The sequence below is a fragment of the Patiria miniata genome, unplaced genomic scaffold, assembly GCF_015706575.1.
Source record: "Patiria miniata isolate m_02_andy unplaced genomic scaffold, ASM1570657v1 HiC_scaffold_5, whole genome shotgun sequence".
NCBI classification, from domain to species: Eukaryota; Metazoa; Echinodermata; class Asteroidea; order Valvatida; family Asterinidae; genus Patiria; species Patiria miniata.
Window position 1 is genome coordinate 12723772 of NW_024037072.1, and position 16130 is coordinate 12739901.

A 16130-nucleotide genomic window follows, 5' to 3' on the forward strand; every position below is an offset into this window, starting at 1 on the left:
ATCAAATGACAAGGATTTACTTACTATAAAATGGTAGGTTGAATGAGCTTATAAAGCGGTGTCTGAATTATGTGACAACAATTTTGCTTCCATTTAGTCGTTTCGAAAACGTATATCACTGCACCAATGAACCAATAAGCTCAATATCTGGCAGTGTTTAGGCCTTATGTTTTATACCACTCGATCAATAAATATCCAATATATCGACACTTTGAAAGAATAAAATCGAAAACGTCCAGTGTTAAAGAAACTAATTTTTGTTTTTGTTATACTACATGACAAGTGGCACACTTTCATGTGTTTTGGTAACTAAACACATGGACAGACACGCACTGGTTTGCAGTAAAAGTTACTGGAATCGCATCCGGAATATTCATTATAGCTACGCCACCCTGTATCAATTAGGCCTACGTGACATCACGCACACGGGTACCCGTGATTAAACCGATTCCCGGATTCCTACGGTTTAATGGAATAACAATTTGAGTGAAATTTTTGAAACAACGGTTTGAAGTCTCCAACTAGTTGGTGTAAAGTTCCACTCTGATATGTCATTAAGTTCGGTGACGTCATAGTGCTTGAACCAATCAAATCACACGGGTATCCTGACAAACTCAACAGCTATCGATGTGTGACGAACGATCATGGATCTAAAAGTTCAGTACAGACTAGGCCTACTTGGACTCCATGGTGGTTTGTTGTCATTAGTTTATTACACGGAACCTGCACAACTCGACATGTGGTATATCCATACAGGAAGGTAGGTTCATACGTGTCCGGAGCCAGACCACCGGTTTATTATCACGAGTTCAGTATAGCTTTTGCAGTACAGGTATTATTGTCAGTATTTCAGGGTTTCTAGAACAAGGCCGCGCTTTGAGTTGGTTGAATTACAGAACAAAATACGGTTGTTGGATGCATGATGACAGTCTTGCAAGCATGATTGTAGATCATGCTGTGTCTTAAGCTTCCTTGGACCAAGGATGTCACAGTGACGTCATGATGGATATATACACCTTCGTTGATGGAGAGTTATTCAAATTGAGGTAAGAAAGTCATGGTGATGACGAGGAAGTGGTGGAACGCGTGATGAGGGATAGTACAAGGGAGTGTGCTATCATTGAACCGAGGAGCCTGATTGGTTTTATAGGGCATAGTCCTGGGTTCGAATCCTGCCATCTCGGAATTAATAATAGCTTGATAATAGGAAAACTGAAAGAAAAACTTTTGACCGCTTGCTTGTAATTTTTAGGGGAGTATGTATGCCAGGTACTGTGCATTTGTAGTTTTTGTAGTTTTTGTACATAATTATTCGTAATATTCTGTACCAGAATATAATTTCTATGTTGTTTGTCTCTTTTCCTAGAATTAGCAAAAAGTAAAAGAAAGACTTTAGAGGAGATAAAAGTATTGGTAGTGAACTTAGTGACCGGGTAACCGCCTCAAAATTTGCCTTTGCAGTCCCAAAATAGCACATTGGGGCATAAAATCCCTCAAAGTCATTGCATCTGGCATGCAGGACGTCAATTCAAGGAAACCGGAAATCTATGCCGGAAACTTGAAAAAACAAGCTCATAAACATTGGTTTAAATCTCTGTAGTTCCTTTTAAAACGAACACGATAGCAAATTTAACAGCTGCATATGATGTGGTTTGTTAAAGTACATCACTGTATCCGAAAAATTGAACATTCTTCCATGACGGACAACTTACATCATCAGCCAATTCTGCCATATTACCGGAGCCCCTCTTATCTTAGTACATTGCCATACCAAATTGGCCTGGGTGTCGTATTTCAACCTTACTTTCGGTCTCAGAGGAGCGAACTCTAGCGTAAGCAGTTCAGTTCCTTCTTAAATTAATATTTTTCTGAGTGCCCAAAGGGCGGTAAGGGACACCGTCCTGCAAGTGTTTTATGGACTTATAGGCCTCTAAAACCCCGCGCCACGTGAACTTGATGCCGTATCGTAATTAAATCAATTGAGACTTGCGGCCAGATTGAATTATCTGTCTATTTTCCCAACCTTCCTAAAGTTCTTGTTAACTATCTCGCATCACTTCTACTTGTTTCAGCCTTCAGGGATGCACGGACGCGGCTGCAGTATTCCGGCGTTTGCATGTGCATACCATAAAATGGTCGTAAATTTATCATACCTTCATTGAACACTCGTCATCCCGTTGAATCCGTAGACGATACAACATTCCACGTGACCCGCATACATGAGGCCCGAGGTTCACATTTGTTTTTATACCCCAAGGGCCGGGCCCCCTCTATCGGTGACATATTGAGGTCGAATTCTTGTTTACGCGCGACTGGGTGGCTTGGGTATACCAAACAACATCATGACAACTTTGAGTGTCTGTCACTGTCGTTCTTGACTCGCCTGCGATCGATGTTAGCATACATGCTCGATAATGCGACGGGGCGCTTTACTCAAATTGTCTCTCACAAAAGTTACATTTCGTGTGTTATTATAACTAGATAAGAATGGGTAGGGCACTCCAGTCAGATGGGTGTTGTGTAGTGTCCACTTTAAAATGAAACACAAAACGGTTGAGTGCAGTTGAGATTATTAGCGTAATAATAATTACCCTGGATTTGACATTTGGGAGACATCCCCATAGACTAATTAGACCAAGAGCAATTGCGACAACAAAATTTTGCCTCTAAAAGGGACATTAGGGAGACATGAAAATGTCTCACCGATCGATGTCTCCCATTGTGCGGAGGAATTACGATAGCGTGTCTCCTTGATGGTACCATTACACGTGTAAGACACACACAAAACCTTACAGCAAAACAAAATGACACAATATCAGTTACCAAACTTAAAAGTTGCGATTAGACCGTTAATCAATTAGACCGGCCAATCAACCTTAACGTCTTGAGAGATTTCAATTCTTGAAACTCACGGACTGAATGTTTCCAGTAATATTCAGAATCACTCATCGCTTCAAAGATTTGCGAGAATTTCCGACAGAACGAGCAGTCATTTAAATTTATCCGTCTGTCCATAAAACGATTCACTTCCAAAGCCTCCAATTGGTAACACGCGCATTCCAAATGCCGCTCACAAATTACGAAACTAACTAAGTAAAATATGACGACAGATTCCGAACGACGCGCTAGTCATTACCTGATGAGATCTTACCCCAGCCAAATCCATCAAGTTGGAAATGAAAAGCTCGCAGGGGAATTGCTTAATTCATGGATAACATTCCTGACAGTAACCGTATGACAAAGTATCCTGCTTGCAAATTCCGAAAATGTAAAAGTGGTCTTTTGCCCAAATAGATTGATTCCTCTCTTAAATTACCGGTTGGACTTTCATTGATGCCCTATATTCGCTTTAGTTTTTTTTGGTATATTTCGCATTTAATTAGCTTTTTTGGGGGTTAGCTTTTTTCGAAACTGATAACCACAAATCGTTGCAGGTAAAACAGATTTGATATTAATGTCTTTAACCTATTATAACCCACTACGTTATCGCTTGTAATAACAACATATGGATACCAGTGGAAATTAAACTGCACGTTCGATCGCTGCATTGTGGAAAGATGGGGTCGTTTCAAGGTTTTCTTTTGTTAACATGTGTCAACCAACCTTGGAAAATGACCCAGTTGTGAAATGAAAAACTGTGAAATATTACACAAACGTCCCTGCAGGGGGAAATGCCCAGACAAAATTCGCACCTACATTTCAATACTTTTCATTATATAAACAAGCAACTCACGGTAAACAAAACAAATATTCAAAACAAGACTGGAAAAGCCGGTTAAAGCTGGTCCCAGTGTGTAATAAATTATCAACCATAGATTCAGAATTGTTAATCACTGAGAGTCTTCTCATGGATGTGGGCTACACAATGGGCCGGATTTACCTTACGCATTGTCATTATGGGGTAATACTATACGAAAGAACTGCCCGGCTCACAAGTGACTGTCAGTCGGATACATACAAAGAGGACACTGATTGAAACTCTAGGACTAGCCAAAAAGGTATAGAAACGGTTGGTCAAATTTACGATTATTCTTGCATCTATATGTATCCCCAAAGGGGTCTACCCGATGTCCCCCAATACCTATGTTCCCCAATACCGATGTTCCCCAAAATCCTTAGGATTAGGGTCAGGGTTAGGGTTAGGGTTAGGGTTAGGGTTAGGCCGGGTTAGGGTTAGGGTTGGGGAACATCAGAATTGGGCAACATCGGTATTGGGGAACATAGGTATGCACCCTCCACGAAGGATGTACAGGGCGACCTAAAAAAATTAATACAACCCTAAACATTTGCCTTTAAAAAAATAAGGATCGGTGGATTGTTATGTTTTGGGTATCAGATTAAAACTGAGAGCTTTTTCTTTCGAATACTGAAAAAAATCATGAAAATAACACTTCGGGTTGCTGAGAAAATGCCAATTATGTAAAAGTAGATTTGTTATCCTGTACACAAGTACTTCAAGCAGTGAAACATTTGACTGTATAAGCCTACTGTGCAATTATCCTTCATTTGTGCAATTTCTTTAGTATTTTGACATATTTATGATGCTGAAAAGGTTGAAAAAGGGATGAGAGGTGGAAAATAAAAGGTATTTTCATCAAACTCATTTTGTACTCGTGTCATATTATCATGTGCTGTGTTGTAAGGATTAGGACATGCACAAATGGGTACAGTGACAATCCCTTACTGTGGTAATTTTGCGTGTGTACAGGATGACAAATTACTACTTTTATATAATTAGTATTTTCTCGGCAACCCAAAGTGCTATTTTCATGATTTTTTTCAGTATTTGAAACTGGAAAATACTCTCAGCTTTAATCTGATACCCAAAACATCATAAAATCCACCGATCCATTTTTTTTTAAAGGCAGATGTTTTAGGGTTGCATTATTTGTGAGTCACCCTTTATATTTAAACTCTTTTGGTCAGTTTATCACTTAAATTTATTTCACAGCCTATTAAAAGTGACCTCTGGGTAAGTACATCTGTACCACTTGTCTCATAATTATCTTCTTTTTTTTTCAAGCCAAAAACTGTTATCACTTGAAAGTAGCATACAGAACAGGACCAGCATAATTATTTTGTAGTATCTGACGATAAACTTGCTGAATTTCGCTGCATCTCTGTAGTATCAAAATGAAAAACATCGGATAATTTTTTTTTTTTAATTCACAGCTGTCAAAGTTAGCTGTGGATCAGAAGAGGCCTAAAATAGCTTTAGGTAAACCCGCCATAAATTATAATTTATCGATTTGTGAAGTAACAGATGTCCCAGATATGTCAAAGCTGTATGTTTTTTTTTATAATTAATGATTTTAATGATAAACTGCTTGTAATGATTATAAGAGCTATATAGATCCAGATGTACAGATCGTGAAGCATTGTCGGTGTAATTGTAATTTAGTGTGCATGTAACGTGATATGTCTTGTAATATTTGCTTTCCAATTCATCAGTGTCATCCAGAGGAACGAAGACTAACGACCCGAGATCTACGGTTTGTCCCAGAAAAAGCGGGCCCGAAAAATTGAGCATCAATATCTAAAGAAATATTCATGCCAGACTAAATTGTGTTTTTGTTTTTTCATGTTGTTGATGTTGGTTATTGCCTGTGGAAAAATAAACTGAATTGATTGAAATCTTTTAGAGCCATGACTCGAAACGTAAGAGCTCCATAAAATCGAAATTTGCACTTTTTTGCGGCATCAACTTGTGCTGGTATAAATTAATGGAGAGAGGAAGACCAAGAACCTATATCACACACGAACACATTTCACATGCAAACAAGAAGAGAATTGTGTTTATTTCAGACCACATTTGCATGTAAATAAAAGACACCCTCTCTTCGCATTCGCAGAAGTATCTCTTCTTGTTTGCATGTGAAATGTGTTCGTGTTTGATACAGGTTCGTGGTTTCCCTCTCTTCACTAATTTACCAGCACAAACTATGCCGCAAAAAGTGTCAATTTCGAAGTTATGAAGCTCTTAAATTTCTTGTGATGGCTTTAAAAGTTTTTAATCAATTCAGTTTCTTTTCCACAGGCAATAAACAACATCAACAGCATGAAAAAAACCCACAAACTAAATTTAGTTTTACATGACTATTTGTTTAGATATGGCCGCTGATTTGTCTGGGCCCCGCTTTTTCTGGGACACAATGTATACCTGCACTTACAACCAAACCAATATGAAAACTATGATTGGAAAAGTGAAATAACGACATATGTGAATATCCAAATTAAATGAAAAAAATGAAGACAAATTAAAAATATAGACATACACATCCTTATTTCACGAGGAATCAATGCCATATGACTGGTGTGATTGATGTCTCTTATGCCCATTCGAGTGGTTTAAGTGCATGAATCTATTTTGAGGGTAATATGATGTTGTTGTGATTAGTTCGTGCGCCTGCCTTGATAAAAACTATAGATGAATGCATGGCCCCCTTGTCGATAACAATCACCTACATTCTATTATTTAGGTCTCATAGAGATAACACCCGTTTCGATATTTCAATACACATACCAAAGTCTGTGTAAATAAACAAGTTACCTCCTGTGTACGTTTCGTTTTCATGCATACAGGCCTACGAAATTAATAATTAACTTTATTAGATCAGTGCACTTAATTCAAACGATGCGTAGACAATGCCTCACTCAAATTCGTCAGGTTTTAGCAATGAGAACAACATCGAACTGTTTTAAATCATTTAGCTTTTGTACTTGGTCTTGAAAACACGCTTGTCGACTATACGCCACTTTAGTCGACTTTCTGGTGCGAGCCTGCGGGGCTAGTGGCATAGCTGGTTACCAATAGTCGCAGGTATAGCAATATACAGCAGGGAACCAGCGCAGACCTCGTGGTGACGCGTGGGTAAAGTTCGACCTCGGCGTGTTCTAGTTCGGATATTATGTCCTGAACAAAAAGCAAAGTTCATTTTTGTTACAGTTGACCGCCATGACACCATTTCTTCATGTCTTGAGCCAACATGATGGCGGGGCATCTTACTCCCACTCACTCAGAAAGGTACGTTAGACCTATATACAGTAGCCTATGTTTAAAAGCGATCATACCCCTGGCAACTTGGCAATAAAAGCCTTTTTATTAGACCAAAAACTAGATCAGGTAATTCTCCTTTCTTGTGCCTGGCACTCGTGTTGCCATAAGTACCTATTCGCCCCAGACTTCCAGATAATATCCTTTCGCATTGCCTAACGATTGATTATAATGTGTGCATTAAAGGAGGTAATACGCATCACGTTGCAATACGTGAAAAAAATGCTCAGGACTTGGGGGAAGAATTAGGTTAGAAAAGTCGATAGTTGGCAATGGCGGGAATTAGGTCGTATAATACATCGATTTAGGCAGTAACTGGCACTCGAAAACAGTACGTGTCGATTTTTTCTGATCGGTTACTTCACCCGACACTGCCGGAAATCCTGCCGCTAAGTTGTTTGACATTTTTTGTGACACCTTAACGCCTGCAGGGGATCGTGTATTGCCAATCGGGCCGGGAAGCCCATCGTAGAGCGGAGAATGATGTGAGGCGCTTGGGTTGAGAGTTTCTTATTGTATCATTGGTTTCTGACGGAGCTTTGCCTTGCTGTCATTACGGCTTATATTCAGCTCCTCATAGCCCCAAATGCTCCTTAAGGGTCAGATTGTATCGCAACGACCCGTCAAATACAAATGTTGCTATCCAAATAAATGGCGACAGTTATAAGGTTGGTTTTCGATTCAAATTAATGTTACTTCAGTCTGCAGTCCCTGCTTTCCCCAGCCTTTTCTGCCTTCATCTTTTCCCGTTCTGGGTTTCTTTTACTGTTACTGTCCCACTTCCTTTATATCTATTACAAGTGTGTTCCTAGTACGTCCCTGCTCACTTTATGAGCCCATGCAAATGTCATATATTAGCTGTTTCGGTGTACACACCGAAACAGCACTTGTTATTACGTCATGATGACGTTATCATGGGATTCTTAATCAGTTGATTTCTAATTTTATTCCCACTCTGGCATATCTTGTGTACGTCTCCACAGTACACAGACTAATGTTAATACGCTCGACTTGGATGAAACCCCTTCATGGCAGTTACTGCGCAAACGGTCGAAACAGCTCAGTGTTTGTCCACAAACAAATTTCTAGTTTTTAAATGCGATCCTTGAAACGTTTGTTTCCCATTTCAAACTATTTTCAATTTTCGTTTTGCCATTTTCAAGGCTATTTTTGTGGGTTTTTTTTTAATGTTATGCCAATGTAAATTTCCATATTCATGAGCAAAAGTGTGATGTCATTTCAAGCACTGAGATACCTCAATATTACAGGTATTTCAGCGCCAAAACTTGCCAGAATGTAGGATATTTCGCTGTCGTAAATTTTCTTTCCTTTGATGATTCGTTGTTGTATCAGTACATGGCAGTAAGCCAATGAGCAAACTTCACACATGTTTTCTATGAGGAATGTGGGGTTCACGATTTGAACAGAAAACTTCCCTGTTAAACAGTGGCTTCCTGAAATGACATCACTGCAACAGCGCCGCCCTTGTCAGGAAAAGCATGGAACATTGTAAATGCATCCTTAAAAAAAAAAGTGCATAGTAGAAAGTTGCACAAAATTTGTTCCTCAAAAAGTTTCACTTCATGGACCCTTCAACTTCATGGCTTCGTTTCTGTGATACCTGCCTCACTTTACTCCGTTTTCTTGTTCTCTGTTATGTCTTAATTTGTACCACAAAAAAAACACCCCGAAAACTAAAAGCGGACTGGTAATTTCAAACGTCAAATGACTGTGCCTTTTACTATTGGAATTAATAGAGACCATTTTTTTTTTAACTCGGAGACGGAGCAACCAAAGCGTCTCAGTCGATAGACTGGGCGTCGGAAGGAAATTGGACCCTATGGCAGGAAAACAACGTATGGCCCGGTGGAGTATCGTTGGTGCACTTGTTGACATTTTCTTACTCTGATCTGAGCGGTCTTGGATGACGGTCTTTTACCTGCAAAATTGACACAAATTTTGGCCTTTCCCCTCAAATTTACAATAGGGATAAGACGATTTAGAGTTAAAATCACTCTACAGAGTGAATTTTCGTTCCTTCGGGAATAGAGGGATAAGCTGATATCAGTTATACTCGCCGATATTGTATTTAGTTTTTCGTGTGAAGAAGAAAAAAACTATTTGGCACTTAGGCCTAGTGCAAACAAGGAACCAGCTAAATCAATATCTTTTGTTAATTCATTTGAACTACTTTTCAAGTCAAAAGCTTTAATGACGGTTTTGATTTGAAATCTTTGACCTTCAAAACATGAGACTCATCTTTTATTAAAATAGATGTTTGCAAAAGTATCAAAATTCTTGTTTTTCGCTTAAAGCGAATTTTAATGATAACCTGTGACTTCCAAATATTCAAGACATCCAGTTTCGTGAATATCATCAGCCATTGCATTACTTACAATAGGCACCTTATCAATGTAAGGTGAACATGATACCAAATCATTCACATTGATCAGTCAACGTCATTCTGCGTATGCACGCGACTGCTTCAGAATGTCCTACTAAGCAAGGAGCAAATCGTTCAGTCATAAATTGTCTCAGCTTGTTGTACAATAATTGTAACATATTCCTCAAATGTAACACATTCCTGAAAGGAATACTAAAAATAAAATCACTCCTGGATGATACGACATTTTGAGTTTAAGCATAGTTTTCCGGGTTATCTAAATGTTCGTGTTCTGCAATGTCATAGTGGTGCCATTTTTGCTGCTTTCAAAGCGGGTCATCAGCCTATAATCTCTTTGTGCCTGCCTGACTCATTCGCCGACTGACTGACTGACTGACTCACCGAATATTACTTGTGAACCGGGCAGTGCTATCGTATATGATTACCCTGATACATCAATGAATAGGCTAATCCGGCCCATTGTGTTAACCATGCAAATATTTCCATTGAATAGCCATTCTGAATAGCCTTGCTTTGTCCAATTTAAAATTGGAGGGAACACTGCAAAAGCTGCGGTGTTAATTATACACCATTGGTATCTATATATGACCATCTGGTGTTAAATTTTACTGGTGTTGTCCTATATAGATACCGAATGGTGTTAAATTAACACCACAGTTTTTGCAGTGAATTAAAGCAGACGTTTTGGTATGAACGTCACAGAGTTGAACTAAGAGAGATAAATGGCACAGCAACAACTAACTATCACCATAACACCACTACCGCACCCTCGACGCCAAGCCGTGCCAGGAGTCATGTTTGCTTAATGTCTGCCTGATCGATTCCTCAGCGACGAAATATGATATGATATGTCGCCGGGGATGAGCTTTGACGAATGTGCTTAATGAGCTCGAACCGAAAAAAGTGGAGGGGAAAAGTGCAATAACTTACCCACGATAGTACGAAGATGTCTTCAAGACACCTCTGATGACCAAACCAGGACTTTATTTCATAGAGTGTAGGCTACTTGAATAAACACAGGGATCAACTAGGGTTAACCTGGGGGGGGGGGGGCACCTGGGGTGCACACATTTTTCAAGGGGGCAGTGAAGGAATATTACATATTTGTGTTCAATTCAAGATTTCAAAAGGGGGACACCAGGGGCTCGGGCATCCGCTAGATGAAACTTGCCCCCTCCCACCCCCCGCGTGCCCCGCCCCTCCCCCTGTAGTTACGCCACCGCTGCTAAGCACTTAGATAAGCTGAGCATAATTTGCTGAGTAAAAACGCAGATACCAGCCAAGGCGTCATGGGATGTGTATTGCTTGTGACTGGTTGACGGTTGTTTTTCGCCTGGCGAGAAATGAAGCAGAATTGTCGTTGTAAAGCCCACACAGTCAATTTTGTACAGTGTCACAGGAATATGCAATAGCGTACCCTGAAAACACTGACACCGAATTGTCATGATTGGTTAGCATTTTCTATTGGTTCAGTCGTGGATTCAGGCTAGGGACTTTCAACACTTTGTATGTCTTCATCCCTCAACTGCTAATTGACAAATGTTTCTAGGGTAAGAGGAAGATGACGGATCTGTGGTGCGGCGAGTGTTTTCATTCAGTGAAACACGATGCTTATGGAATCTTACCCTTATTGTGCATGAACCGTGATACATCTTCACTAAGTCCGTACCACAATGCACTTTGAATCAAAACCGACAAAGATGATGGACCTTTGGCGGCGAGTGTTGAATTCAATAAGAATGTGATACATCTTCATTAAGTCCGTATACTACAATGGACTTTGAATCAAAACCGACAAGCTTCTATCTTACACAACCGAACCCAAAGCATTAGCGACCCTTCGGTTCTAAATCACGCGAAGAAGCCAGGTCAGGCGACTCGCACTTAAAGCAATGTAACACTTATTTATCGTGTCATTCTCTGTTGTTGGTCTCCGCAGATTCGCCAGGTCGCACAGCTCTCTATTCAGCGAGCACCAATCCCTGGATCCAGGGGAAATGTTCCTGCTGTCCTGTCACTGTAATTAAGGGTGGAGTGAGAGCTTCTCCCTGAGAGATCGACGTAAATTAGCTGAGAGTACAGCGTGACAAATCGCGGAGAACCCCGCCGGGACTTTGCTATCGTAAGGCCGGCTTAATTACTACACGGATCTGTGCAGCCACGAGAGAGATATCCATACGCGTTGGAACAATCAACGTTCAAAGTTAACTTACACCCACCAACCCATGCTACTTGGACTTACATCTCTGAGGAGTAAACACGATAATGATACCTGAATAAATGCTTGAATCTTGGCGCTCTGTGAGTTAATTTCGTAGAGTCGTTGTTCAAGGAAAACACATCTCCAGACAGTAGTCATTGCTCCAATTTTGCCACTCGTCCAGGAAATTGAACCAAGCGTGATCTTTTGCAGCGATCGACGCGACCGCATTGAAAAAAGGGTCAACTTTTTACCAACTCTTTTGTGTCAAAACTTGGAGCGATACTTTTGACGTTTGGAAATTTCTGCGTCCTTGATGGTACACCAGAAGTTTTTTTCTGGAAACGATCTGTGACTTCTGTTAGACGTTTTCATCAAACCTTTACCCATAGAAACGTTCACCTGCTAGCCTTTGACACTCTGCTCTAGTTTCCTAAAGGAAGTAGAAGCAGGTGGATTTTAGTATACCGAGCACAATTCAGATCGATTGAGGGTTTTTTCAGCGATTCCAATTTTCTGCTATCCGTATGATTGCCCGTCCAAACAGATTTATGGAGGTCACCGGCTCAGAGATGCCGCCCGATAATCAAACGGTTAACTACGTTCAAGATGATAGCTTGCCCGCACTAGCCATCGTCAACCTGATAATCCAGATTGTTGGGATTATCGGCAACAGCAGCGTAATCCTAATCATCATCGGATTTCGAGACATGAGGAACATTCCTAATCTACAGATCATGAGCATGGCAATCGGCGATCTAGTTTACCTCGTTATGAACGTACCTGATCTGATTGCTTTTAACTTTTTCAAGGTGTGGCCTTTTGGTGAAGCTTACTGTAAGATCACCCTGGCTTCTATTTACATTTCTCAAGGAATTTCGGTGCTTACTTTAGCCGCCTTAAGTGCCGATCGGTATTACGCTATCGCTCGCCCTATGGCTCGTCGTAAGATCAACGTAACGCGATACACACTGATTACAGTCATTATGATTTGGACTTTGTCATCTTTGTCGAGCATCCCAGCCTTTGTCCTGGGTCGATTAGATCCATATTGCCACCTGCCACGTGAAACCATCCCTTACCGTGTCTTCGTCATCTTACAGGTTATCTGTCTCTACATCCTACCTTTGGGGCTTATTACAATGTTCTACGCGCTTACGGCTCACACCCTCTGTCGTGGAATTGAACGAATCGGTCACAAAGTTCGTGACGGTAATGGTAGGCGTGACCCACACTCTAAAGCCCGTCGTCGCTTAGCGTTCATCATCCTAGTTGCCGTGTTCTGCTTTGCTGTGTGTTGGCTTCCTTACCACATCTACACGATCTGGATTGAATTCGAGATCAATGCTGAGGTCTTCATCACACCATTTATGCTGGCCTTTATGGACATGACGTATCTACTGGTTTCTCTGGCGTCTTGTCTCAACCCAATCATTCTTTACGTCATGAGCTCCAACTACCGACGTCATTTCAAGAGAATGTTTTTCAGTTGGTGTAAATGTTGTCGAGATAAGAATCAACCGCTGGGTCACACTTGGACATTGTTGTCAGCCTTCAAGACAGCGGTTCCCAACTCTCGAAGAAGCAGTATGGAGTTCCAGATGAAGCAAAGTTCATCTACACTGGTTTCGCATAGCTAGATACACAGCCTTGAAACTTGACTTTCAGAACCACATTGGTCCTCAAGGCTCCATTAAATGTCCACATTCCATTTCCAATGTGTTCATTTTATATGTTGATTGGATTTGGAACAGTGGACCAGGAACATCACGTTTGACTCATATTAGTAGACCCTCATGTCGCAACTCTGTCTATAGGGGCCTACATGTTGCTACATGCAGCTCGAAGAAGGTTTATTTGGGGGAAAATTCCTCAACTGACTTTCGACTTGAAGTTGAAGCTTTGGGTTAAGGAAGAACATTTCCCAGTTGCACTAATTTGCTTAAGATATATCGCCGCACGTTCATTGCAATGAACTAACTTATGTTACGTTTCTTCTTTAAACCGGTGTCTTTTTTTCAAGTTAGATATAGAATACATTTTTTTATTTATGGTATTTCGATTGTTTCGACTGAGTGAGCACAGGTCTCAAACATTGCTTTGCACATTTTACTCAAGCGTGAAAGCAACTACCAAAAGTACACTCATAAAGTAGGCTAAAGTCTGCATCGATTTCCTTGTAAGGTTAAATCAATACCAAACAGCAACTAATCTCATTGCACAAACTATACCTGGAGATGAACACAAGTGAATTATCTTTGTTTTAGAAATAAAATGGCGAAGCTTTGTTTGAAAAAGAAAACTATGAATGAGAGTCTGTAGATGGATATCTCTGGATTGAAGGTCATTTATGATTACAAGTCAAAAAGGGTGACTATTTTGTACCGTGTGTTCGATCCAACCAAATTAAAGTTCGTGCTATGAACTCGATCGTATACGAAATAAAATGTCTAGGCATTGCAATTTCTTTGGAAAGGACTTTTGAATTTCGTCAAGGATTTGTCTTGATCTTTGTTTATTAGCCTATTGTTTTGGAGTTTTCACTCATTTGTTACTTTTTAACTATTATTGTTGCATTCTTAATTGGTTTACGGCAAAAAAAGTTGATATAAATAATAATGTCAAGCAGCTAGTTTTGTATAAAAAATTAATACAACGCAACTGCTGAAAAAAATAGTCATAAGTAGAAGTGACATACTTTGTTATTTGTAAAGTAAAATCTTTCTGAATATTTTAAGATACTAACCGATTTATGGTGGCAGTGTTGGTATTAGTATGGTAGTACTAGAACACCCTATCAAAAAAATATATATTTTCACTAATTGAATATCATTCTGTCCAGCCAGTACTGTAGTTGTCATTTCATAATAGTATAACTGCTACTATCATTGTGAGGCAACTACTAGCTGAATATTCTTCTTTTTATACCTGTCACAAAGCTCAACCCGGTTCAGCAGCACAGCATATATTGACAATAATGTGAATGTCTTGGTGTGATGCAGCTAGGCAAGAGCCACACACATTTTGGAGCAGGATTTTGAAACCAGAATGTTATTACGACTAGGTTACAGTTTCTTACCCAACAATTGGAGACAAACAGTGAACTTTGAGTGCACAAAAAAAATACGGCATTGCAATTTTGCTATTTTTCAGATCCACTAAAATCAAACAAAGACAAGTTCGTCCGAGTGGGGCAAACTCAGTGAAGTCGCGGTCGCTGCTCTTATCATCAATCTCAATGAAACAGAATTAAGCATTTTGGAGTGATACAAAAAAAATCTCTCATCGCAAAACAGCAGTGTTTGCTCCACCTGACTTAAGTTTAATTTACGAGCATAAAATGGTGTAATAAAAAAAATTTAGTCAGTGTATTTAAGCAGTGTATATACAGCTCTTTAATGTTACTATAATTTGAATGTATATAAAGAGTATAAATGGTGCATCAACGGTGTGGTATTACAAATGAATCAAAATGGAATATTCCACAAAGTATTATACAGAATAAAAATTGACCTTTTTGTCTTTTTCAGCCACGAAACTGTAACTTTTAAATGTGTATGAGTTGTTCTAGACGGTTTGGTCAAGATTTTACGGTTGACTTCAAATGTAGACGTTATCTTGAAATTGAGGCAATCAACTGATCTAATTTCGCCAATGTGTACAATCATCAGTGAATTATTGTAAATGTTGTCCAGGGCTGGTTCCTGTCTGTCAACGTAAACTGTCTGCATCATTAAGTGTAATTAATCAAAATTGTATCGTCCCTATTTCGCTGGTACCCGCCCCATGTGAATGTGCATTTGAGGACTCATTTCTCTCTTAGTTCTCATTGGATAGATTCTAACCCGTGACCCCGAGTCAAAAAATTTGCAATGCGCATGCGCACGAACATCATTCATGGCGGTTAGCTACCCATAATCCTTTGCTTTTTCTTCACAACATTTTGTGAAAGAGAATATAGAGATGATCAGCGCTATTGGTTAGTACGGTGGCCATGAGCGGACATCCCTATCGACACGGAAAATGCTCGACTGTTGTCTTTCAGTCCCCCAATAAATGTTTGTAATAATTGTAAGTATTATAACCAATAAGTACAAATAATTATTTGTGTGATTCAAAATATTGTTATCCAGGCAACAGTGTCTGTATTTATTTGTAAATATGAAAAGTGATATACTTTCTTGCTTCATCTGGTATTTAATCAAGATGAAACGCTAGTGACTTTTTAAAAGCTTAAATCGGAGAATCCAAGTGCCTAACATCCTGCTTTTACTTATAGGCCTAGTCACTTTTGGATTGGTTCAACCATTTAGACCAACAGGACTGTGATGTTTCCTGATGGGTGCCTTGCCAATATACTATTCAGATTCATAAAACTCCTTGGTGAGAAGAAGCAATTGTAGCAGAGAACCCTGCCCAAGGGCATAGAATTTTAGGCAAAATGTGAATCAAATCCATATTCCTGACTGTTC

General features: G+C 39.7%; 1 protein-coding gene across 1 annotated transcript; it reads left to right on the top strand.

The window, feature by feature from the left end:
- Positions 1-856: 856 nt before the first annotated feature.
- On the top strand, positions 857-15196 carry LOC119742123 (neuropeptide CCHamide-1 receptor-like). Its single transcript, XM_038218154.1, has 2 exons — positions 857-1046; positions 11398-15196. Exon 2 carries the CDS (start codon positions 12186-12188, stop codon positions 13296-13298), a length of 1113 nt encoding a protein of 370 aa, XP_038074082.1. The 5' UTR covers positions 857-1046; positions 11398-12185; the 3' UTR covers positions 13299-15196.
- The last annotated feature ends 934 nt before the right edge of the window (positions 15197-16130 follow it).

Excerpts from the sequence above, each read along its gene's own strand:
- LOC119742123 (XM_038218154.1), top strand. The coding sequence starts at position 12,186 with ATGATTGCCCGTCCAAACAGATTTATGGAGGTCACCGGCTCAGAGATG.